General features: G+C 43.1%; 2 protein-coding genes across 3 annotated transcripts in view; one reads left to right on the top strand and one right to left on the bottom strand.

Annotated features, from left to right (window-relative positions):
- Cldn10 (claudin 10) overlaps positions 1 to 5,694 on the top strand; it is a 79,808-nt gene extending 74,114 nt beyond the window's left edge. For both annotated transcript variants that reach the window (XM_013022948.1, XM_013022947.1), the window contains exons 4-5: positions 4,253 to 4,360; positions 5,355 to 5,694. In XM_013022948.1, the coding sequence (XP_012878402.1) occupies positions 4,253 to 4,360; positions 5,355 to 5,478 (232 nt within the window). In that variant the 3' untranslated portion in view covers positions 5,479 to 5,694. The remainder of the gene's footprint in view (positions 1 to 4,252; positions 4,361 to 5,354) is intronic.
- Positions 5,695 to 8,394: 2,700 nt separating this feature from the next.
- Dzip1 (DAZ interacting zinc finger protein 1) overlaps positions 8,395 to 25,402 on the bottom strand; it is a 49,017-nt gene continuing 32,009 nt past the window's right edge. The window contains exons 12-19 of the mRNA XM_013022968.1: positions 21,375 to 21,514; positions 20,185 to 20,383; positions 19,575 to 19,704; positions 18,822 to 18,875; positions 17,045 to 17,238; positions 14,437 to 14,573; positions 11,939 to 12,113; positions 8,395 to 9,419 (exon numbers count right to left, since the gene is read on the bottom strand). Of these exons, the coding sequence (XP_012878422.1) occupies positions 9,340 to 9,419; positions 11,939 to 12,113; positions 14,437 to 14,573; positions 17,045 to 17,238; positions 18,822 to 18,875; positions 19,575 to 19,704; positions 20,185 to 20,383; positions 21,375 to 21,514 (1,109 nt within the window). The 3' untranslated portion in view covers positions 8,395 to 9,339. The remainder of the gene's footprint in view (positions 9,420 to 11,938; positions 12,114 to 14,436; positions 14,574 to 17,044; positions 17,239 to 18,821; positions 18,876 to 19,574; positions 19,705 to 20,184; positions 20,384 to 21,374; positions 21,515 to 25,402) is intronic.

Here is a 25,402-nt window from a genome sequence, read left to right as displayed (position 1 = left end):
ATTCGGAAGAGCCCTCTTTTATGCCTTAGAGTTTTCTGGGTTATTTGGGGGAATTGTTCTTTTGTTTTTGTTTTTAATAATCTGTCCTTTCATTTCTCTGATAGAAATGTTTGTAAATAAATTATCCTGGTTGACAGAAACTACATCCACTGATACAAACATATTAGAGCTACAGGATGTCAGCCTTTTGATGAGTCCTATCAACCTAGATAGCACTGCAAACAGTGCTTTTACCTATAAACCAAGTCTGTCCTCACCCCTGATCCTAGTGTTGAGGAGGTTTGTCCTTTCAGAATAAGGAAGAAGCTGCTGATTGGAACAGAGAGGTCACACTGAGTGCGAAAGCTGGCCTAGCGCCAAGAGGATATTGCTGCCAAAGAAAGACGTGCAACAGATAATCTGAAATTTGGATAATCTCCCTCAGGTGTTGAAATCAGCCTCTTAGCACTTACCAAAAGTGAAGAAAGACTTCCAGGCAGAGGTGAAGGAGACGTGCCTTGGAAATAAATTGTGGTAGATTTCATATTGTTCTCTCAATGCTTCCTTTCAGTAACACAAGTCAGTGTTGGCCAGATCACTCACACACACACACACACACACACACACACAGAGCCAGGTGTGAACTTGAATCACTGTTGAGCAAGAGTATGATAGGCACCTCTCAACAGGGTGAAGATAAAGAGAAAGAACTAGTCACAGAAGGTAGGGGTAGATGTAGGGTCTCTAAAATCAACTCTAAACTGATGCTACTTATTCAGGGTTTGACAGAATTCACAATGCAAGTTGGATGGAAATGATATTTTCTAGGAACTCGAACCATTATGAACAGTAAAAAAGAAAAAAAGTAAAGGAATCAATTATTAGTATTAGACAAACTCATATTTCTAAATCCCTTGGGAAAGATTTCCCTAAGTTAACGAAGACAGTCCGGTGACCATTTGTAAACAAAAGTGTGTACCTGTTTATAATGTTCCTTAAAAAAAAAATACTTTTACTGCCAGGTACTGGTGGCTCACACCTGTAATCCTAGCTATTTATGAGGCTGAAACCTGAGGATCACGGTTCAAAGTCAGCCTAGGTTGGAAAGTCTGTGAGATACTTACCTCCATTAAACTACCACAAAAGCCAAAAGTGGAGTTGTGGCTCAAGTGGTAGAGTGCTAGCCAAAGCTCAGAGACAGTGCCTAGTCCTGAGATCAAGCACGAGGACTAGCATATATGTATCTTTTAAAACTATCTTTAAGTAGTTGTGCAAAGGAGTTGTCATTCAACAAAGCCATTTGTTTATTACCAGGCCTGGGGACTGAACCTAGGACTAGGCACTGTTCCTGAGCTTCCTTTGCTCAAGGCTAGCACTCTACAATATGAGCCATAGTGCCACCTCCAGCTCTTTCTGTTTATGTGGTATTGCGGAATCAAACCCAGAGGCCTCCTGCATGCTAGGCAAGCACTCTACCACTAAGCCACATTCCCAGACCCAACAAAGCTGTTTATGGTAACAATGCATCTTGATCATTGTCACCCCTTTCAACATTCTCACCCATCCCTTCCACCCTACCCCTCCTTTTTTTTTTGTCGTGGGGCTTGAACTCTGGGCCTGGGTGTTGTCCCTCAGCTCTTCAGCTCAAGGCTAGTGCTCTACCACTTGAGCCACAGAGCCACTTCTGGTGTTCTGGTGGTTTATGGGAGATGAGTCTCACAGACTTTCCTGCCCAGGCTGGCTTTGAATCATGATCCTCAGATCTCAGCCTCCTGAGTAGCTAGGCTTACAGGTGTGAGCCACCAGTGCCAGGCACTTTAGTCATTTTTTAAACAGGGTCTCAAAGTTACTGCCAAAGCAAGCTTGGACTTCCATCCTCCTCTTTATAGCTCCTTCATAGGATGAAAGGCACATACCACCAGCTTCTATTGCTGAGCTGGCCTCAAACTGTGATCCTCCCAATCTCAGCCTCTGCGTAGCTGAGAGACAGGCATGAACCACCATACTCAGCTTAGAGACTTAATCACCCAAGGTTGCCCAGACCTGGGATATTTGGTAAAGCTCAATATTTTAGAAATTTTTCAGACTTTTTACAAAATAGAGTAGTAACACTAAAGCAGAAGGGAAAACAGCTTATCTTCAGGAGGGGAAAATAGCAAGAGAAAAATAGAGAATGTCAGATCCTAGAGTAGTCCTGCTATTGTAATGTTCTCAACTAAAAATGCTACATTACATTCGTTCCTCTTGTGCTGCTGAAGAAAGCAGAAGGGACTGAAGCCAGCTGGAAGACTTCAGGTAGTAAAACAGCTAAATGACATTGGCCTACAACTTGTAGGCAGCTTTCATGTAAGTAATCTCATTGGAACCACACTAACACAGCGCTGACTGGAAATCTGTGGCAGCCATTTTGGATAGGCAACGTGACAGTTGAGTTTTGTGTTGTTTTGTGCTGGCTGTACGGCTTGAAGTCAGGGCATTGTCTCTGAGCTTTTTTGTTTGCTTGTTTTCTTTGCTAAGGCTAGCACTTTACAACTTGAGGCACAGATCCATCTTGGCTTTTGTGGTGCTTACTTGGAGTCTCACAAACTTTCCTGCCTGGCTGACTTTGAACCACAGTGCTCAGATCTCAGGCTCCTGAGTAGCTAGGATTACAAGAATGAACCACTGGCACCTGGCGTTAAGTGTTGTTTTACAATCTTTCACAGTCTTGATCTGGCCATGTTTTCCAGTTGTGCACACCATCCCTCAGTTCGTTTTTGCTCTGTGTGTGTGGGGGGGGGGGTGTGCGTGCACATGCATGTGCAAATTGATGGTGTTTTTCCTCCAGTAACACCAACCTTCTGTATCTGCCATTTCATCCTGGGACCCTTGGAGAAGTGTCTGGGCTCTATAGCCAGATGAGACGCTGGCCCCTAGTTGCTCTGCCATAGACATTCCTATCCCCACAGCCACCTCATTTCCCAGGAAAGGCAGTACCAGCGAGGAAAGAACCACCTCACGGCAGCAATGCTGTGAATGTAAACCTCATCCAAAAAGAATGTACAGGTATACCCCAAGTCCCTGTTCTCTTGTACGCATTGCTTCTGGGCTCCCTGGCTAGTAGTTGAGTTCTACTAATCTCTACCACCACTCCACACACATGAGAAAGCAGAGATAGCTATGGGCTGCTGTCAGTAGCAATGTGCACTGTTGCGAGATTACTTTTGCTCTAGTGTGTCAGTGGTTCACGCCTGTCATCCTAGCTACTCAGAAGGCTGAGATCTGAAGATCTTGATTCAAAGCCAGCCCAGAGAGACAAATCTGAGACTCTTACCTGCAATGAACCAGCAAAAAGCCCAAAGTGGCTCAAGGAGTGTGAATCTCAAGCAAAAAGTTGAGTGTGAGGTTGAGTTCAAGCTGTAGTACTGGCACAGAAAAGCAAGCAATCCCATCCAGCAACCTATTCTGCAGAAAAAGAACAGGCAAACAGAAGGCGCAATCCCTCATTTTTTGCTATGCTCTTCTCATTCTTGAGTTGTTTCTTTACCTGACAGTCTTCCCCTAAGATTTCCTCTATCCTTTCTTGCAAATGCCTTATGACTACTTTGTAGGATGACCTCCTGAGGGAGGGAGAGTCGTGTTCATGTAGTTTGATCATCTGTAGTGTCTTCTTTGCAAGTGACTTGATCTTTGTTCTCAGGAGCATTATTCCTGCCTTCACATGGTGGTCCCCCCGAGGAAGGGACTTTCACTTCCAGCTCTGCATCTGGTTTGAACATCTGCAGTGGCTTGCCATCAGGAGATGCTTAGCAGCCCCACATCACTCAATGATGTGTATTCTGTCTCCCCAGGGTACAGGGACAAGGAAGATGATGCCATTCCCACACAGAGCCCTTTAGGAATACCTGGTACCATTTTTCACATGCAGTTAGTACTTGATCAGTATGTACTGAACTGACCTGAAATGAAAGAGAAGACAACCTTCCTTTTCTAACTACAGCATTCCTAGATACACTTCCCAGTATGGGAACGTGTAGGGAAGTGAGGGCAGATCCATGCTGGGTTGAGTCTGGACACCCAAGCTTTGACCATGCCTGTCTAGGTACCATTATTTCCTGTCAAGATGTTGGAGAGGGATTTTTTTTTTAATGGCTACAATAACACTTTGAGTTTAAAGCCTTCTACAGACTCAGGTGATAGCACTAAAGTATAATGAGCACTTAGCAAACCTGGGCTAGAGGTGTTATATTATCCCCTAAGTAAGCTGTAACATTTGTGTAATACTTTCTCACAGGTATGAATTAGGAGCTGCTCTGTTTATTGGATGGGCAGGAGCCTCGCTCTGCATAATTGGTGGTGTCATATTTTGCTTTTCAATCTCTGACAATAACAAGACACCCAGGTATGTAGAGACCAAAATGACTTTTAGAAAGTACTATACACTGTTAAGTCATTACCTGTGGGGGACATATTATGGCAGCATATGTGATTCTTAGAAACTTCAAAATCTCCAGAATTGGAAAAAGTGAGGAATGTACGTAAGCTGTTTCCACAATTACAAATATGAGCGTAAAACTGAGGGCATGCTCATCATGCCAACCTTATTCTAATTTCCAAATAGGCAAGAATTGTTCATGGAGGTTACCACTGGCTTCCAAGTTCCAGAAAGATGTGTATTTTTTTATCTATTTGAAAATACCATTTATGCAGGGATCTGGGGATTGAACTCAAAGTCTTACATCCTCGCTTAGCTTTTTTGCCAGAGGCTAGTGCTCTACCCCAGAACTAGACCTCAACCCCTTGATTAATTGGAGATAAGAGCTCACAGAGTTTTCTGCCCAGACTGACTTTGAACCTAGATCTTCAGATCTCAGCCTCCTGAGTAGCTAGGGTTACAGCTGGGAGCCATCAGCGCCAGGCAGGAAGAGGAGTCTTAAACACTAGTTTTGAAACATAACTGAACAAATGAGTGAGTTAAGAATTTCTTTAGGGCTGGGAAAGTGGCTCAGTGGTAGAGTGCTTGTCTTGCATGCATGAGGCCCTGGGTTTGATTCCTCAGCACCACATAAGCAAAAAGAAAAAAGCTAGAAGTGGTGCTGTGCCTCAAGTGGTAGAGTGCTGGCCTTGAGCTGAAGAGCTGAGGGACAGTGCCCAGGCCCAGAGTTCAGGCCCTATGACTGGACCCCCCCCCAAAAAAAAAGAATTTCTTCAGCAGAAATTCAGTCATGCAGTTCACTGGACAACTTTGAACTCTGTCTCAAAGTAGTGAGAGGAGAGAAGGATGCTAATAAGGAATTAGCTATTGACAGAAATAGGTAGAAATGGTTTTGCCTCGTTTTTGTTTGTTTTATGCATAGAACAGGATCTACCCCAAGCTGTGATGTTTTGCCTTTCAGAATGGGATACACGTACAACGGGCCCACATCTGTTATGTCTTCTCGGACTAAATATCAAGGTGGAGAAGGAGACCTTAAGCCCACAAATCCATCAAAACAGTTTGATAAAAATGCTTACGTCTAAGAGCTCTGCCGGCAAGCCGTATCTTGAGTTGTTATAAAAGTGAACAGTTCACAAAATGGTTCCATCAAGCCCCTTCTGTAATTAATCCTCAGACTATTTTTACAATATGAATTGGAAGAATTTGTTGATTGTCTGGATGTAAATGTTCTTATAGTTATGAACTAATCATTTTCTGTTGTGGCTTTCTATAAAAAATAAACAAGTTTATTTACAGGACTTCCATATTTTATATATTTAGAGAACAAGTAAAGCATTTAGTACCAGAGGTTCAAGCAGTATTCGTAATAGTACTATAGTCCTTGTGATCTTCTGTACATTGAGGTCTTTGACCCGTTCCTTGTTTCATTCATGTATTAAACAGAAGTGTAAACGGAATGTTGTTGTATAAGCAATGGGGGCAGTGTGTGAGTAGTTTTTAAAAGGCATTTATGTTAAACAGGCATGTTGTTAGCTGCTTCTGGTTTCTCATTCCCATTTGTCAGGGCTGCCATTCATTACAGTGGCTCAAGAGGAAGCGTTCATGACGCTCACCAGCAGAGCTGCCATTTATGTGGCACATCCACCTTAAAGAAGGAACCGAGTAGGTTCCTCTGACAGGAGTAGGGTCCACAGACAGCAGAGTATCCTCATCAGCTGAGATGGAGTTGCAGGTGGCCAATCAACAAAGTCTAGGAGCCACACGGTCTCCGCCTCCCTCACAATTGGGAAGTTGAGCTCCTGTCTCACACAGCAACTAACTGGTAATGGGAGCGACTCAGCACTTCCCAAGACTTGTTTCAGTGACTTCTGAACAAAATCACAGAGCATGAGATTGACAACCATTACCACCGAGCTTCTGTGCCCTTGGTAGTTACTTCTCAGTCACCATAAGCGTCCCATTCCTTCAGTGTCCTGCAGCTACAGAGAAGGAAATTAAAGCGAAGGGTTTAAGTAATTTGCCACCATAGTGGCTGAATCCCCAACCAAGGCTTTTGGCTGGAACAGCACAGGGTAAAAGAAGAGAGTTTCAAGCTATGGGTAAGAAATGGTACCAATATTGGGCTGGGAAGGTAGCTCAGTGGTAGAGCGCTTGCCTTGCATGAATGAGGCCCTGGGTTCCATTCCTCAGCACCACATAAGCAAAAAGAAAAAAAAGCCGGAAGTGGCACTGTGACTCAAGTGGTAGAGCGCTAGCCTTGAGCTGAAGAGCTGAGGGACAGCACCCAGGCCCAGAGTTCAGGCCCCACAACCAGACCCCCCCCAAAAAAAGAAATGGCACCAATGTTATCTGTAAGCAAGTGTTTGAAAGTGAGTTACCACGTGAGTGACAACATCACGTCTCTGAAGTGTCAGTGCTAAGAGGACACATCACACTAGAGATGCTCATGTCTTCACAAAGAATCAATGGAAAGAAAAGGAAGCAGACAAATGTGTTGAAAAAAATAAAACATGCCATATGCCACATTAATCCTTGAAATACCTGTCCCCGCTCCCTAGAAATACTAGATAATTATATGCAGAAGCTAAATCTAAAATGTACCAGGACATGATGAGTTGTATAGGACTCAAGGTATTCACACACAGTGAGACCAGAGGATATTCTTAGGAGAGGACCACAAAAGCACACAGCCCATGTGCCTCTGACCATACAGAATAATATTTATAGAAATATATTCCAGGGAATGGAAAAGAGTTGTTTTCCTTCATTGTTTTTCTTTTCTTTTTACCTTGTTTATCTGTCTTTGGAAGGGTAAGGTAGGGTGCAGAAATGGAGGGACAAAGGGTGAGCAAATGCACCAGTGGTACTCACTAGGAAATGAACTACACAACTCCTGGGTATGGACAGGAGAGAACAAGTGGGAGAGAGCAAGGAAATGTACTCATTACTTGACTTACCTAACTATAATCCCTCTGTACATCACCTTTATAAGAGTAAATTTCAACTAAGCATGTAAGAATGTAAGCATTTAGAGAGGTTAGGGGATGAAAGTTCAGAAAAGCTGTTAGTAATCAGAAACTGGTTAGCTGGGTTGGGGTTGAGGTAACATCCAAAGGAAAAGGAGCCAAATCTAGTTAATAACTATATAAATGATATGATTAGACCAGATGGGTTTCTTGGACATACAACTTAATAGTGGGTTTACCCAAAAGAAACACGGCAGACAGATTTGGACAGACCAGAGTGAATGTCTACTTTTGTCACATCCTAGTTGTGTGGCTTTAGGCAAGTTACTTAGTAACTCTTTCTTACATCTTTAGACTCAGGATTATAGCAATGACCACACCTCAAAATGATTCTAATTAACTAGTACATGTTTTGTTTTGTTTTTTAAACAAACCAAACCTAAAACACAGGCTCAGTACGTAACTTGGGGAAATGGCCAATGAGCAAAGCGGCCTGTGTACCATCCAGCACCAGGGATATTGTAGGTGGTTCATCACTGTCCTACTTCATGAGAGCTAGATTCATCATTATAGCATTTAGGAACATGTACCCAAAGTGAGTTACATTTGCATAGAAATGGCCCTTTAGGGAGAACTGTTTAAAAGCTCGGAATGAGTTCACATAAAAAGGAACCTGGGAAAGGTAAAAGTAGAGTTATTCTAGTTAGGATGTTATATGCTGTGACTACTAGGACAAACTTCCTGTTAGACCCCCTCAGCATGCACACAAAAAAAATTTTTTTTTTGGTCAGTACTGGTCTGAACTCAGAGCCTTGTGCTCTCTCATTTGGCTTTTCTGCTCAAGACTGGTGCTCTACTACTTGAGTCACACCTTCACTGCCAGCATTTTTTGCTGGTTAATTCTAGGTCAGAATCTCCAGAATTTGTCTGGCCAAGCCACTTCAAGGATTCAAGGCATGAACCACTAGCACCTATAGTCCACTCAGAAACTTAGTTCGGAAATCATCTCTTAATGAGCAACCACACTCATGGTGATGTAACGGAGGGCTTTACTGGTAAACTTGACAGATGAAGACATCCCCAAACCCAACAAACCATTTAGTTAAAGACTTCTTGTTTTAGGAAAGATTACGGCTAGTACCACAAAAGTGTAAAAGAAAAAAAAAGGCAAAGAACAGTGTCTATGAAAACTTTGACAACATCATTGCTCAAGAAAATAACTAAATTAGTTTTGAGGTATTTTATAGTATGGGTTGAGCATCTTAAAAAAGAAGTAAAACTACATATATATTCAAGTAATGGCTCAATCTTTTCTACTTGATATTCTGACGCAACTAACTGGCATCTACAGTTGATTCATAAAATAACGGAGATCAAGATTGTATTGCAGGAAGTTACTGTTCAATAGCAACATGCTTACGGGACTCAAGCTCAACGCTGAAAATGAACAGGAAACTTAGGGAAAATGTGTTAATATGGGCCTCGCTATGAGTTAATCACTCAAATTTTCTATATGAAAAATAACTAACCTAACTGTTGGGATTTTTTTCAGATTCTACTGATTCCATTTTCAAGGTACGAACAGAATTTTCTAGTATTAAACACTTCATGTGACAGTATACATAAAAGCATTTTTAAATTGTAATAATTCAAACCCAAATCTGCTATAAGTTAAAAAAATTTTTTTCACTTGAAAATAATACATTTAAACACTAGACTACCATTCTGAAGAAAACACTTTTTTATGACTTCAATGACATTTTGTTTTCAAGCAGGAGTCAATCACCTTGATCTGCTTCAAAATACTGCTGACAATTTGCTTTTGAATACTGTGTGAGGTGCCCTTGAAGAGAGACCATTGCTCTCTGAGTCTGCTTCCGGCTTCCGGTTGTTTGAGGAAGCCTGTAAGGCAGGAACACTGGATGGTGGAGGCCATTGCTGAGATACTGCTGGTTTCGGGCTGTGTGGACTTAAAAATTACACTTCTAAAAAGTCACTCCATTCAGTCACAGTTACTAAGCTGCTTTGTAATGTGTTTGGCTCATGATCTTGAAGTCCTGTGGAGGAAGAGGGAGGAAGGAGGGGGGAGGGGAAGAAGAGGGAGAAAGGGGAAGGAGAGAAAGACCCAGTGATTAAACAAACCTGGGTGGTGATTTCAAGCTGTGTATTTTTTACTTTTTATTTTATTATTGTTAAGTAGTTGTACAAAAGGATTTCAATTCAACATGTCAGTGTATGAGTACAATGCCCTCTGTTCAATGTCTCCCATCATTCTCCATCTCTCCCAACTCCACCCATCCCTTCTCTGCTCCTCTACCCCTCCCTCCCCTCATCATGCTGCCTCTCATAACTCAGGAATCCCCAGCTCCAGTCCCCTCCAGAGCAAGGGGAGGGGGGGAGGTGACCATAAAATCTCCTTGTGAGTTGGTTACAAATCTGGGACCCCCCTCTCAGGGCCTGGCACGTGAGCTTTACCCAGCAACCCACCAGCTCCTGGGCAGCAGGACGGGGCATGGGTATCCAAAGAGCTTGGTATATGTGTGTTGTGTTAGTAACTCTGAGCTGAGCTGGGTGCTGGTGGCTCATGCCTGAAATCCTAAAGACACAAGAGGCTGAGATCTGAGAATCGTGGTTCCAAACCAGCCATGGCAGGAAAGTCTGTGAGACTCTTATCTTCAATTAACCACAAAAAAAGCTGAAAGTGGAGCTAGGCCTCAAGTGGTAGAGTACCAGCCTTGAAGAAAAAGCTGAAGGACAGCGCCCAGGCTGAGTTCAAGCCCAAGGATTGGCATGAACAGTGTTCTGGATGGTGAAAATGAGCCAAAATCCCATCTGTCTCAGGAAGACATCAACATCTCAATGTCTAAAGTCATCACATTAACAACACAAAGGTTGGAGTCCATTACACAGACTGGTAGTCTGCTAGCCTTGAGCAGAAAAAGCTCAAGCACTGCATGCGGGCCCTCAGTTCAAGGCCCAGAATCAGCATACACTCAGAAATCTAAATCTAAATTACTGGCAAAATAAGCATATGCCTTTAATCCCAGCATTTTCTTTCTTTCTTTTTTTTTTTTTTTGGTCAGTCGTGGGCCTGAACTCCAGGCTTGGGCGCTGTCCCTCAGCTCTTCAGCTCAAGGCTAGCACTCTACCACAGCGCGACTTCTGGTTTTTTCTGCTTATGTAGTACTGAGGAATCAAACCCTGGTGCTCATGCATGCAAGGCAAGCACTCGACCACTGAGCCACTTTCCTAGCCCTGATCCCAGTGTTTTAAAAAGGGGAGAATGGAGAACTGCAAAGTTGAGGCCAGCCTGGGCTACACAATGAGAGCTTATCTCAAAGCAAATGAGCACACAAAACATAAATCACAATGTTCTAACTCAAAAAGTTGAATCTGTTGAAAGTTAAATTCTTGGTGATCCAGCTCTAGATAGCACGTACACAAGGGACTTTCTAGCTAGCAATTTCATTTGTAATTTATCCCACTATCTACAGTGCTGTAAGAAAACTAACAAGAAGAAAAATCAAGAAAAATATTTAATAGGAAGTAGAGGAATGCTGGAAGACTGCCATAAGAACGGTCTCATTCCCGTATAGGATTTCTATGGGGCAGGTGCATGAAAAGAATACTTGTGTGTCATTTTAAGAAATAATATGATAAGCCAGGCGCTGGTGGCTCATGCCTATAATCCTAGCTACTCAGGAGGCTGAGATCTGAGGATCATGGTTCAAAGCCAGCCCAGGCAGGAAAGTCCGTGAGACTCTTATCTCTAATAAATCACAAGAAAACCAGAAGTGGTGCTGTGGCTCAAGCAGTAGAGCGCTCGCCTTGAGCTGAAGAGCTGAGGGACAGTGCCCAGGCCCAGAGTTCAAGCCCCGCAACCGACCAAAAAACAAAACAAAAAAAAAAAACTTTTTTTGGTATGGATGTATATAGGAGAAGGTCCTGGAGTTTGCACTCAGGATTTTGTATTTTCTACACAGTCAAGCCGTGACCCCTGTTCTTTTTACTTTTTCTCAACTTGGGTCTCAAAATTTTCTCCCTAAGGCTGACCTCCTTTGACCTATGCTGTCTGTGTAGTTGGTATTACAGAAGTGACCATCCTACCTACTTGTTTGCTGAGGTGGGAGTCATGCTGGCTTTTTACCCAGACTGGTCTCCAACCTCCAACCATCCTCCCAATCAATCTCTGCCTCCTAAATAGCTGGGATTATAGGCATGAACCACCACACTTGGTGTAAAAAAACATTACCATGAAAAGTTATACAAGAAATTAAATAAGGATGATTAGTGCATGTGTATCAACTTATTCAGACTTTATTAAAATAACATAAAGCATCAAAATCTTGGTTAAGCCAAGAGTGGTTTTCTGGTGGTAGTTGGTTTATGTATATGGTATTAGGTAGAACCTTGTGCATGCTAAGCAAGCACTTCACCACTGAGGTACGTCCTCAGCTGCTAGTAGTGTTTTGACGGTATGTTAGCATAACTAAAAGAAGTTACCTATAGAGATGAAATACAAACTGGTCAGAAAATGGGCTGAAAGAGAGAGAGACAGAGACAGAGAGAGACTCACCATCTCCCTTGGACTCCCGAGGGACAAATGCACCCCAGGCACATGGCACTTGAAGAGAACTGAATTCCTTCTTCACAGGGGGAAGCTGCCTCTGGTCTTGTCCAGTTTTTTTGCTCAGAGACTTTTCTTCCTCTAAGGATGAGCCATCCCAGTCATCATCGTCCACATCTGCACACTGAATTACACAAGAGAGGGTGCTGGTGCCTCACGCCTGTAATCCTAGCTACTCAGCAGGCTGAGAGCTGAAGATTGCAGTTCTAAGCCAGCCCTAGCAGGAAAGTCCATGAGACTCTTATTCCCAATTAACCATCGGAAGACCAGAAGTGGCACTGTGGTTCAAAGAGGTAGAGCACTAGCCTAGAGCGAAAAAGCTCAGGGATAGTATCCAGGCCCTGAGTTCAAGTCTCACAATGGACAAAAAAAAAAAAAAAAAAGAGGGAACGAAAAGAAATACGCAGAGAATAATTTGTTTCTTAAAGAAATGGTTCCCCTGGACATGGATGAAAGTGAATTATGCAACATGTAGGTGGAGATAGGAGGAAGGGAATGGGAGAGAGGGGACAGATGACATGATACAAAAGAAAATGTACTTATTACTTGACATATAGAAGTGTAAGCCTGCTGTATAGCACCTCTAAAAGAACAATAAAGTAAGTTTTTTTAAAAATGAGAGGCTGGGAAGGTGGCTCAGTGGTAGAGCACTTGCCTTGCATGCCTGAGGCCCTGGGTTCAATTCCTCAGCACCACATAAGCAGAAAAAAAGCTGGAAGTGGTGCTGTAGCTCAAGTAGTACAGTGCTAGCCTTGAGCTGAAGAGCTGAGGGACAGAGCCCAGGCCCAGAGTTCAGGCCCACAAAAAAAAAAAAATCCATAAAAAATAGAAACAGTGCTCCCTCAGTCATGCTGCCATTTTGACCGAGCAGCTGACAGTGAATGACTAGAAAGGTGGGTGTGAAGGTTGGGACCTCAAATCTGGGCATTTCTGCAGGGTAATGAAGTACATTTGGAAAGTCATATTTTGAAAGCTGAACAAATCATCTTTTTCCTTTCATGCCATGGAAGCGTATCCTTTTCCTCTTTACCAATCACCAGTGCTACATGGTAGGGTGGGACTCATCATTCAGAGAGCCCCACAGGAGCTGAGCACCACCAGACCCCCACCAAAAGACACATGCACTTCCATCACACCTTTCCCAAAGGGCACCGTAGCTTCTCCTGAATGATACATGACTTCTTGTCATTTTTCGGTTAAACAACACAAGTAGCACTAACTGATAAAAAGTAGTGTAAAGCCAGGTGGCCCCCACCTGTTATCCTAATTACTCTAATTACTTTAGACTGAGAGCAAAAGATCAAGGTTCAAAGTCAGAGTGGTCAGAAAAGTCCATGAGACGCTTGTTCCCAATTAACCAGCAAAAAGCCTTGAGAAAAAAATAGAAAGCCAAGCAAGAGCTCAAGGTCCTGAGTTCAAACCCCTGTACCAGCGCAGAGAGACACAGACAGACAGACAAGACAGACAGACAGACAGACAGACAGACACACACACACACAGATAACACCAAGTAGTCTGATATAACGCTCTGGATTCCAGAGATGAATATGAATAGGAGAGGAATAAAAATCTTATTTTAATGAAAAATGAAGAGAAGAATGCCAACTATTAGAAGACTGAGTCAACACAGGGTGGTGGAAACACTGGGAAAATGCTCAGGCCTCTGCTGGGATGTAGGCAGGAGCATGGGCCTGCCCTCCTGGCTCTCGACTCACACATCTATGAAGAACTCTGCCACTGACTCAGATGCCCAGCAGGGCGAGATCCTTCCCCTACTTTATCCCAAGGCAGAAGAGAAATCCCTGGCTGTGGATGTGGAGGCCCCAGATTCCAGCCAATCACAAGTGCTTTCATTCAAGCCATCTACTATCTGTAAGTGCTGGGAGCAACATGTAACAGAAGCTTACAAATCTATGTAGTGGGGCATGTATATGATTTATTATTATAAGCTGAGTGTCTCTTATCCAAACTGCTTGGGCCTAAAGTGTTTTTGATTGATAGGGTTTGTGATTGAGGAATATTTGCATAGATTTTACTGAGCATCCCTGATCTAAAACTCAGAAATCCAAACTCTAATAAGACTTTCTTTTGAGAGGTAGGGAAATGTGCTGGGCATTGAACCCAGAGCTCTAGATTCTACCACTGAGCTACACCCTCAGCCTCCAAGTTGGGGGGGAACAAAGTTTCTAATAGTGATTGTCAATGCTTACAAAGTGTAGGATTTTGCAACATTTCACATTTTGGAATTGTAGATTAGGTTACTGAGTCTGAACTGCCAGGCGGCCATCACAGTTCCTCTGATTCTCTACAGAGTGATGGGAATGCACATGCAAAATGAGCCGAAATACCACCTCTGCCACACTAATGCATCTCCCAGGTTTTAGATTTCACTCTAAAATGTCACTGTTTATCCAAAGGGGAATGTGGGTTTAGTAAGAGGTTTTTACCTTTAGTTCTTCTTCTTTGAATTCTTCTTTTCTGTCAAACTTCTCAGGAATGTGGATCCCTCCAATTGGTTTGTTCATAGTTTTCTGCTGTGGAATGATCTTTTCAACTTTATCCGTTTGTATTTTAATGGAGGTTACTATAGGAACAAACGAAACTAGTCAAGAAAACCTTTCTTCAAAATGGTATTCAGTTCTACCCTTACAGTTTTGACAAGAGTCTAAGTTTTGTAAAATATTTTTGTATTAGCAAAATAAAACTCACTGATGTATTTGGGGTTTGGAAACAATGTTAAACACTTAGAATCCCCTAAAAAAGATCAACCCCCAAACTGGATATCTCTATGTAGGAAACTAAAATTGGATCCATGTTTGCCACCATGCACCAATATTAGCTCAAAGTGGATCAAAGAACTCAACATCAGACCTGAAACTTTGAAACTACAACAAGATGGGGTAGGAGGAACATTAGAACTTACTATAGGCATAGGCAAGAACCTTTTGAAAAGAGTCCCAGGGGCACAGCAAATAGAAGAGAGACTGGACAAATGAGATTACATCAAAATTAAAAGCTTCTGCACAGCTAGGTGCTGGTGGCTCATGCCTACAATCCTAGCTACTAAAGATGCTGAGATGGGGGCTGGGAAGGTGGCTCAGTGGTAGAGCGCTTGCCTTGCATGCCTGAGGCCCTGGGTTCAATTCCTCAGCACCACATAAGCAAAAAGAAAAAAATAAAATAAAGATGCTGAGATGTGAAGATGAGGTTCAAAGCCAGCCTACACAGGAAAGTCCACAAGACTGCTATCTCCCATTAACCCACCAGAAAACCACAGTGAAGCTGTGGCATAAAGTGGTAGAGCACTAGCCTTGAGAAAAAAAAAAAGTTCAGGGATAATGCCCAGGTCCTGAGTTCATGTCCCATGACCAACAAAATAAAATTAATTAATTCATTCATTCATTAAAGTTTCTGCAGCCAACAGACTAGGAGAAGATCTTTACCAACAATAGAGCCAACAAAGGCCTAATAGCCAAAAATATACAAGGAGCTCAAAAATTAACCCCTCTCCACATTAATAAACCAATCAATATGTGAGCAAACATGTTAAAGAGAGACTTCCCAGAAGAAGTAAGAATGGCAAAGAAACACATGAGGACATGCTCAACATCACTGGCCATAAAAAGGAAACGCAATAATGACAATTCACCTTGTGAAGGTTAAAATGTGTTTGTGATTTTAACTAAATATCACTATTCCACAATATTGTGAAGTTTAGGTAATCACTAATCTCAATTTAAAAAACATTTAAAAAGGAAATGCAAATCAAAACAACTCAGATTCCATCTCACCCCAGTCAGATTAGCTGGTGGGAATGTAGAGAAAAAGGAACCCTACTGCACCACTGGCGGGAAAGTAAACTAGTACAACCACTCGGAATGCTCCTCAAATAATTAAACATAGATCTTCCCTATGAGCCAGCCATACCACTCTTGGGCAGCTACCTAGAACATTACAAGTCAGGATATGATAAAGACACTTGCACATCCATGGTCACTGCTATCCTATTCACAATAGCCAAATTATGGAAACAGCCCAGATGCCCTACAATAGATGAGTGGATCAAAAAATGTGGTATAATGCTGGGCACTGGTGGCTCACGCCTGTAATACTAGCTACTCAGTGGCTAAGATCTGAGGACCATGGTTCAAAGCCAGCTCCAGCAGGGCAGGAAAGTCCGTGAGACATTTATCTCCAATTAACCACCAGAAAACTGGAAGTGGCGCTGTAGCTCAAGTGGTAGAGCACTTGTCTTGAGCTGAAGAGCTGAGGGATAGTGCCCAGGCCCAGAGTCCCATGACCAACAAGTAAATAAACTAAAAAAAAAAAAAAAATGACCCAGGAGCAGCTTTTGAGAAAGAACCAGAGACAGAGACCAGGATCCTGTGTTTCTTTCACCCTGCCCCACGTCCAGAGGCTAGAGCACAGTGTGTTACAACAGCCATTCTTACAGCAACCCCAGGGCTGAGCAGTGGGTTTGAACTGTGTGTTCCCCTCAAATTCCTGTATCAAGTCCCCGGCCCCAGGACTTTAGAATGCAGCTGTACTGGGCGGCAGAGTGAAGAGGCAGTTTGGCGAAAGCAAGGATATGTGTGAACATGCTTTATAAAACTGGAAATGAGGACAGAGATAGCCGCCTTGGGCAGAGGCTGGTGTGAAGAGACACAGGGAGAAGACGGCCATGTGTGCACCAAGGACAGAGGCAGAGAACCCGCCCGCACAAGGAACCAACCTAGCCAACACCTACATTTTGGACTAGCTGGAACACTGGCAGGGTAAATCACCCCCTCCAGTCACCTCCCCTCCCTGCAAGTACCTTGTGTTTTTGTTACAGCAGCTGCAGGAAACGAATACCTACAGCACCCCAGACCCTTTCCTCTCCTTCAGCCTGAAGATAGATGGGTTGCTAAGCAACTCCCCTCCCCCTCTGGAAGTGCCCCATCCTCTCCCTCCTCTCCCTCCCGGCCCTGAGTCCCAGGGCCTGGGGTCTCCAGATAGGGGACCACTGCCTTCCATAAGACTTCAGGGAGGTCTTCCCAGGATCAAAGCTCACACCTGAGGGTTTGGAAGACACGTCGGAGCCCTCAATCTCGCTCCCCTCCGTCCCATCCGTGTCACTTTTGGTGCTGTTCTTGCCGAAGCTGTTCTTGCTGCTTCTCGATGGCTGAATGGGAAGCAGGTCCGAGGACACAAAGGCCTGGATGAAGTCATCCTCTTCCAGCTCCTCCTCAGAGCTGAAGGGAGGCGTCCTGCAGAAGGCACAAGGGAAATGGAGGTCTCCTCCCGTCAAAGGACGACCAAGCCACAGGTCCCTGCTTTCCCCACATGAGGGGTGGCAGCGAGGCCTACAGGCTACCATGTGGCACTGGTTAAAATGAGTCATGACCTGGCTCCTGGAAACCCCTACGTGTGTTTTCTTAATATCTTTGGTTTTTATAGTGCCTAAGGGAAATACTTTTCAGTGAGAGGAAGCGATGATTTTCAACAATGTCACTGTTCTGTCTTTTAACTCATGACATCTAACTTAACTTCAGACTGCACCATACACAATGCTTACACATACACAATCTCATTTGTAGTCTCACATTGATTATCATCATGGCCATTTTAAGGGGGAAATAGAAATTGAGGACAGTTAAAGAATATCTGTAGAGTCCTTAAATTCCAGACTACACATCAATCGATGGAAAATGAACTATGTTTGATTATACTCTACTATGCAAGGCCTCGAAAAAGGTCCAAACTAAGGCAATGATGAGCTAGTCCAACTACCTTAGAATAAGTATTGCTCATAATTAATGACAGTTATGTACCTACATCTTAGTACCCACAAGTGCCGAGCACTGAGTCACACCCTCTTCATATACTCTCATGTAATATGTGAAACCATACCATGAAAAAAGCAGCATTACCCCAATTAGTAAAATCTTAAGAAAATTGAGGCTTAAAATAGTAATCAGCTGCATCACAGTTGAGCAACTGAGCAAGGATTCTTAGTAAGAACCTAGCAAACTAAGGTCTAGGGTCCTCATTAACTTTTTTTTTTTGCCTGTCCTGGGGCTTCAACTCAGGGTCTGGGCCCTCTCCCTGAGCTTTCTGTGCTTAAGGTTAGTGCTCCATCACTTGAGCAACAGCTCCACTTCTGATTTTTTTAATTTTTTGGTATTTAATTGGAGATAAGAGTCTCGTGGGCTAGGTCTTTCTAACCATGGCTGGCTTCAAATTGCAATCCTCAGATCTCAGCCTAGGATTGCACATGTGAACCACCAGTACCCAGCTCTCATTAACTTTTAAAAGGTGTTAGAGGGTTGGGAATGTGGCTTAGTGGTGAAGTGCTTGCCTAGCATGCATGATGCCTTGGAAGTGGCTCAAGTGGTAGAGTGCTAGCCTTGAGCAAAAGACCTCAGGGACAGTGCCCAGGACCTGAGTTCAAGCCCTAGGACTGACAAAAAAAAAAAAAGACTAGAACAATAGGATGGAATCTGAAATGTATACTCCTCATGAATCCAGCCATTGAAACTCAACCCATGCATTGGCTTCAAATGAGCTTTTCCTGATCAATTCCTCCACCCTGGGGTGGAGTACCTGAGAATGACTCACGTGTGAGCCCTGGTCTTAATGGAGACCGCAGAGTGGTTAAGTGCTAGTGACTTATCTAACTGATACACAAAGGCATGGCACAAATAACACATCCCATAGAATCACAAATTAACTACGACTGACTGATCACAGTGGCTTTAGTTAACTGCCACAAACAATCTAATTTACAAGGAAAAGGCATATTCAGTAAGAAGAAGTGTAAAAATTATTTCCTCCTGCCCCAAATACTCACGTTGTAGATAAAGATTTTCTGGGAAAATGATCTTCGATGACTGTTTTCTTACTTCTAAAGAATAACAGAAAAAAAAAAAAACATTGCTATGGTGAATAATATGGCTTAACATAGATACTTATGGAATTGCAGGGCTTTTTTGTTTGCTTTGTTTTTCAGTTTTGCTTTTAACAGAGCAAAGATGGACACCAGTGACTCACACCTGTAACTCTAGCTATGCAAGAGACATAGATCTGAGGATTGTGGTTCAAAGCCAGCCCAGGCAGAGAAGTCAGTGAGTCTCTTATCTCCAACTAACCAGCAAAAAGCCAGAAATAGAGGTGTGGATCAAAGTGCCAGCCTTGAGTGACAAAAGTAAGGGAGAGTGCCCTGGCCCTGAATTCAAGCCCCAGTATCTGCAATGTGAATCTCCTGGTGCCACCCAGAAACTACAAGGCAATTGCAAATGGGATTCACTGATACGAACTCAACACTTGGGACCTAGCAAAACACATATACTGAACCTCAGCAAACTGGTGTGTAGTACCCGGAGGCAGTAAGGTCACAGGAGGAGGAAGAGAGACTGGAGCTTCCCCTCTCCCAAGAGAGAACACCGTGAGACACAGAACTTGACCACAGTGCCCCAGTGCCCTCAAACTTGCAACCTCCAAAGCTCCAAGAAACAGCCTTGCACTGGAGAACGCATCCAATCTATGGCATACGTGATGGGGGCCCGAGCTGGCTAAGGTGAACCATGAGGTTGAAAATACTCACTTTGGAACAGCCATCCTGTCAGCAAAAACAGATCTTTGTCTAACCAGTGCTTTGCTTGGGGGAGGAAGCTGGACCGCTTTGGGTACTTCTTCAGCCAGTGGGGTGTCCATTTGAGGAACACTATACTTATCTGGAACTGGGGGGAAGAAGGGGAAGCCTTTATGAGTCTTTACTGCCTTGACAGGAAGCCAAAAGCAAATGGTACCGTCCCACCTCAGGTGCCAAGGAAATGAACTTCAGGCCTTTCCTACCTACCTCCCTTCCTCCCTCTATTACTTCCTTCTTTCCTTCCTTCCTTTCTCTCCATTTCCTTCCTTCTTTCCTTGCTTCCTTCCTCCCTTTCTCACCTTCCTTCCTCCCTTTCTTACCTTCCTTCCTTCCTATTTCCTTCTTTCCTTCATTCCTTCCTACTTCCTTCCTTCCTATTTCCTTCTTTCCTTCCTTCCTTCCTTATCTTTCTGTCTGTCTTTCTGTCTTCCTTTCTTTTCCTGTGTAGAACAAAAGCCTAGACCCAACACTCACAGTACAAATAGTTGAGTTGTCAGTGAAATACCAAAGTTCGTTCACCATGTCTGAAATTATAAAAAGGGTTGTTAGAATTAACTCTCACCCAAAGCAACGAAATGGCAGTTGGTAACAGACTTCCCTGAAGACAGCAATGTCTTCTCCTCAATTTTACAGCTGACCTGATGCTCAAGAGATTCTCGAATTTGCTGGATGTTAGGTATTTTTCTTGCTTGCTCATGTCTTCCCAGTTCCACCGTTCTAAGGACTCTGTTCAGGTGATCACTGGGAATGCCCCGTGTGTTCTGTAGGAGGAAGATGCGCAGTGAGCTGGGGTGAACTGGGGTGTTTGTCATTTCGTGGGGGTGTGTGTCATGATTCACTCTACCCAAGGTGCAATCCATCCTTCCGGAGCCCCAGCTGCATGTAAAGCAGGTGGCATTCCAACAGGGAGCGTGTGTCCTGCCACCAACAGGAGTTCACCATGCATGTGGCTGGCTATTTATGAGTAATGATATACCAAGCTGTGGAGCAAGGACCAAAGGAGTCCACCCAGGTTAGAGGAATCCCAGGGAGAAAGGTCATCCTAGACGGCCCAAGCAGAAGGCCGAGCTGTGACTCCACAGAGGATCACACAAGTATAATTAAGGAGGAACGTCACATAATGAGGCATGGGAGCAGGGCTGCCTTTTGGGAAAGATGGGCCCTGAAACAGAAGTAGTCAAAGCATGTCCCACAAATGAACCCTGCAGACCCACGTGAAGAAGACCAGAACACAAGGTTAAAGGCCAACACTGGAAGTTTCAGGGTCCTTCTTCAGGGAAGAGAAAGTCATCAGAGGTGACTTTCCAATATGGAGTTAGCATAATTAAAGAGGTGATCTAAGAAAATTAGTCTAGATCCGATGGAAATCAACACAGAAGGAAGTTAAAGGCCTAGATACTTAATAACAGTATCTCTCACACAAATCCATCTCCCATCTTGAATCTCATGGCCTGTTTCAGCCTTTCTCATCCCAGGGCGTGGCCCTACCACCCACTCAAGTGTAGGGACATAGATCTCTGTCCTCAGAGTAAATGCCACCCCTAAGATGTTTTCTGTGATCTCAGTTATTTGATTGGCCCCACCCTGCATTTCCCTCATCTCTACTATATTCATCCTGTCATCAGAGATCTATCATCTGTGTCTGTGAATTTGCTTCACTAACAAGCTTTCCTTCTCTCCTCTAATCCTTCCTGATTTAAGAAACAAAAAATATAACAAACTAGCAAATATACCAAAAATAAATGAGCATACTGAATTAATCCCCAAGTTTTCCAATTTCTTCATCAAGTTATGCTCCAAGAGTGTTCTTAACTCCTTAGTGAAGAAGGACCCAGTCTTCAAATCTTTCCTCGCATATGTCTTCTTATTTAATTTCTGTTCGTTTTCCCTTCCTGAAGTAAAGTTTTAAAAATAGGTTGAAAGAGGATTAAACACACACATTAAATCTCCAAGCAGAACGATCTCAAAACACAACTTTAAAATGACAAGTAAACGATTATGGTATTTTGGAATAGTTTAGTCCTTCCAAATAATAGATGATGTTTCAGTACTGCAGCTTCTTAAAAAAAAGTCTGCTTCAAAACTTCAGTGCAAGCTGGGCATGGTGGCTTTACACCTGTAATCCTAGCTATTCAGAAGGCTGAGATATGAGGACTGCAATTAAAAGCCAGCCTGGCAGGAAAGACTAAGAGACTTTTATCTCCAATTAACCAACCCCAAATCCAGAAGTAGAGCTGTGGCTCAAGAAGTGGAAGTGCTAGCCTTGAGGGAAAAAGCTAAAGGACAGAACCCAGACCCTGACTGAGTTCAAGTCCCAGAGCTGTTGTAAAAACTAAAAAAATGAATAAACTTTGAATTTAAAATTCTTGATGCCTAACTGAGTTACAGCTGAACAGTTTAAAAATACATGTATCGGGGCTGGGAAGATGGCTCAGTGGTAGAGCACTTGCCTTGCATGCATGAGGCCCTGGGTTCGATTCCTCAGCACCATATAAACAAAAAGAAAAAAGCCGGCAGTGGCTCTGTGGCTCAAGTGGTAGAGTGCTAGCCTTGAGCTGAAGAGCTGAGGGACAGCGCCCAGACCCAGAGTTCAGGCCCCATGACCGGACCCAAAAAAAATTAAAAAAATAAATAAAAATTAAAATACATGTATCCACTGAAACATAAAGAAAAAAATCTTATTTAGAAAGTTAGTGGTTTATCACTAGAACTATTTCCCCTCAAAATTCATCTCCAAATTCAATTAGAATTTGTGAATTATCTTATAAAGAAAAAACTCAATTTAAATACTAAAGAATGATAAAATAACAAAATTAGTAGATGTTAAATTCACATCACGTTTCAAAATGTAGTAATTATGTTCCTCAAATATGCATAAAAAATTAGCAGAAGTCACAGAGAAATTATGTTCTATGTCAAACAACCTCTAGTTAAAAATATAACTAGCACTGGTGGCTCATGCCTGTAATCCTACTTACTTGGGAGGCTGAGATCTGAAGCCAGCCCAGATAGAAAAGTCCCCTTGAGATGTAAGACTCTTATCTCCAATTAAAAACTCAAAAACTAGAAGTAGCACTGTGGCTCAAGTGGTAGAGCAAGAGCCCTGAGCACAAAGAGGCTCAGGGACCATGCCCACAACCAACCAAAAAATTAAAAAAAAATTTATACACACACACACACACACACACACACACACACACCCCAAGACCAAAAAAACAAAACAAAACAAAACAAAAACAATGGTGATATTCTCTGTACTTTTTATCCCCATTCTACTTTTTTTTTTCCTTTTGGCCAGTTCTAGGGCTTAATCTCAGGGCATGGGCACTGTTCCTAAGCTTCTTTTGCTCAAAGCTAGTGCTGTACCACTTTGAGCCACAACACCACTTCCATCCTTTTCTGTGATTAATTGGAGACTAGAGTCCCACAGACTTTACTGCCACAGCTGGCTTTAAACCAAGATCTTCAGAGCTCAGCTTCCTGAGTAGACAGGATTACAGGGATGAGCCACTGTCTGGCTCATTCATTCATTTATTCATTCATTCATCAGTCAAGGCCTGGGTGGCTGTCCCTGAGCTTTTATGATCAAGGCTAGCACTTGACCATTTTGAGCCATAGCTCCACTTCCAGTTTTTTGGTTGGTTGGTTGGAGATAGTCTTATGGATTTTCCTGCTCTAGCTGGCTTTGAACCAAGAGCCTCAGATCTCAGCCTCCTGAGTAGCTAGGATTACAGGCTTAAGCCACCAGTGCCTGGCATGGCTTTCATTTAAGATGTTTTCCAGAACTCTTTTTCAGTTCCGATTCTAGAGAATACTTTTGTTATATTAGTAAAGTTTTACTGTTAGAAAATTAGTCAATTACTATTGTACATTAAATAGAAAGGAAAAAAATTCTGCATGAAGATCTTTTTCTATGCTCTGCTATTCCAGCTTTTTTTTTTTTTGCTAAGCAGAAATGATTAAGGGTGATTTTATGTATTTTTTGTTGTTGTTGTTTTTGTTTTTTTTTGGTCGGTCCTGGGGCCTGAACTCTGGGCCTGGGTGCTGTCCCTCAGCTCTTCAGCTTAAGGCTAGTGCTCTACCACTAGAGCCACAGTGCCATTTCCAGCTTTATCTGCTTATGTGGTGCCGAGGAATTGAACCCAGGGCCTCATGCATGCAAGGCAAGCACTCTACCACTGAGCCACCTTCCAAGCCCAAGGTGATTATATATTATGATTATATGTATTACAAGTTGGAAGTCATCCTAAATTTTATACTCTCAGCATCCACCCCACTGATTAACCATTAATATTTTCAAAGATTCTGCAACTATCAAAACAAAAACCTCATCTGCTCTAGGAACGGACAATCTATCAAAAGCTAGAAAAGTTAGCTCCCGCCACAATGTCATCTAGTTACCCATCCAGTTGACACTCAACTAGATCTAAAGGTAAGAGGCATCTAGGGAAAGGCTGGATGTAATGGTGCTGGCCAGTGAAATAGATTTGCCCCTACCCAGTTGTGCAAACATAGATTCTTGTTCAGTTTCTCAGATATAAAGGAAGTGTGTGGGAGCATAGCCTAAACAGAGGCTCAAAACCACATGGGGAGTAGGAGATTAAGCAAAGTCTAGCTTAGTTCAGCCACACTTTAGCAGAGGCTCAGCCCTGGGTATAAGCTGTTGTATTCCTTTGCTGATGTACCTGGAGTCACCCTTAACCCCAATGACCTTCATTTTATTGACTGACTTCCTCAAATTGCTGCAGAGTAAACATTTCATTTTGTCCTCTACTCTACTGTTTATGTTGGTAATTGCTTTGGGAAGCCATTCACGAAGACTTAGAAAACCTTTGTTGGTGATTATTAAGGCTGAGGCTGGTTAATGGAAGCAAGAAAAAGAACAGACAGTGGACAGGAAAAAAAAATAATGTTTAGGGTACAGGTAGAATGAATCATGTGAAAAACAAACAGAGGCAAAGATTTTGGCATTGCTGCATCTAAAGCCCATCCAGACAAAACTTTTCTCCCCAGGGAGAAAGACACTCTTTGTGGGGGACACTAGGGTCTGAACTCAAGTCTTATAGCTGATAGGCAGGCACTCTGCTACTTTGACATACCTCTAGACCTTTTATGCATTGTTTCTCAGATCATGTCATACTTTCTGCCTTGGTCTGCATCTGGACTGCAATCTTCCTGTTTTTCATTTCCCACTGTAGTTGGGATGACAGGAATATGCCACCATGCCCCCATTTTTCCGCTGAGATGGACTTTTCTGCCTGGAACTGAGGTTCTCCTGATTGATTTCAGCCTTCTGCATAGCTAGGACAGGTACATGCCACCAGGCCCAGCTATTGGCCAAGAAGAGGCCTTGCATGCACACACAGGCTGGTCTCACACTGACATCTTCCCAATACCAGGCTCCCAAGTAGCTAGGATTACAGGTGTGTGCCACGGGTGCCCAGGTCCAAATCTGAAAACAAATCCAAGTAGCCAGGCTAATGTGTAATAGGTCACGCCTGTGACCAGCTGCAGTGATGCAGGGTGGATGAGAGGAAAATGAGGCATGGTAAACAGCTGCCCGGAATTCACAAAATCTGAAGCTTAAAGCAAATGCAGGAGATGTTCATCCATCGACTTCCCTTAAGATTAAGGGACCAGGAGGATGGCTCAGTGGAAGAACTGAGGGACAGAGCCCAGGCCCAGAGTTCAGGCCCCACAGCCGACAAAAAAAAAAAAAAAAAAAGAAGAAGATTAAGGAACCAACATCATTTTAAAGGCAGGAAAACTTAAGGAGAGTG

This window comes from Dipodomys ordii, unplaced genomic scaffold (assembly GCF_000151885.1).
Source record: "Dipodomys ordii isolate 6190 unplaced genomic scaffold, Dord_2.0 Scaffold65, whole genome shotgun sequence".
Lineage (NCBI taxonomy): Eukaryota > Metazoa > Chordata > Mammalia > Rodentia > Heteromyidae > Dipodomys > Dipodomys ordii.
The sequence above is the reverse complement of the archived record's forward strand: the minus strand, read 5'-3'. Positions and strand labels throughout refer to the sequence as shown.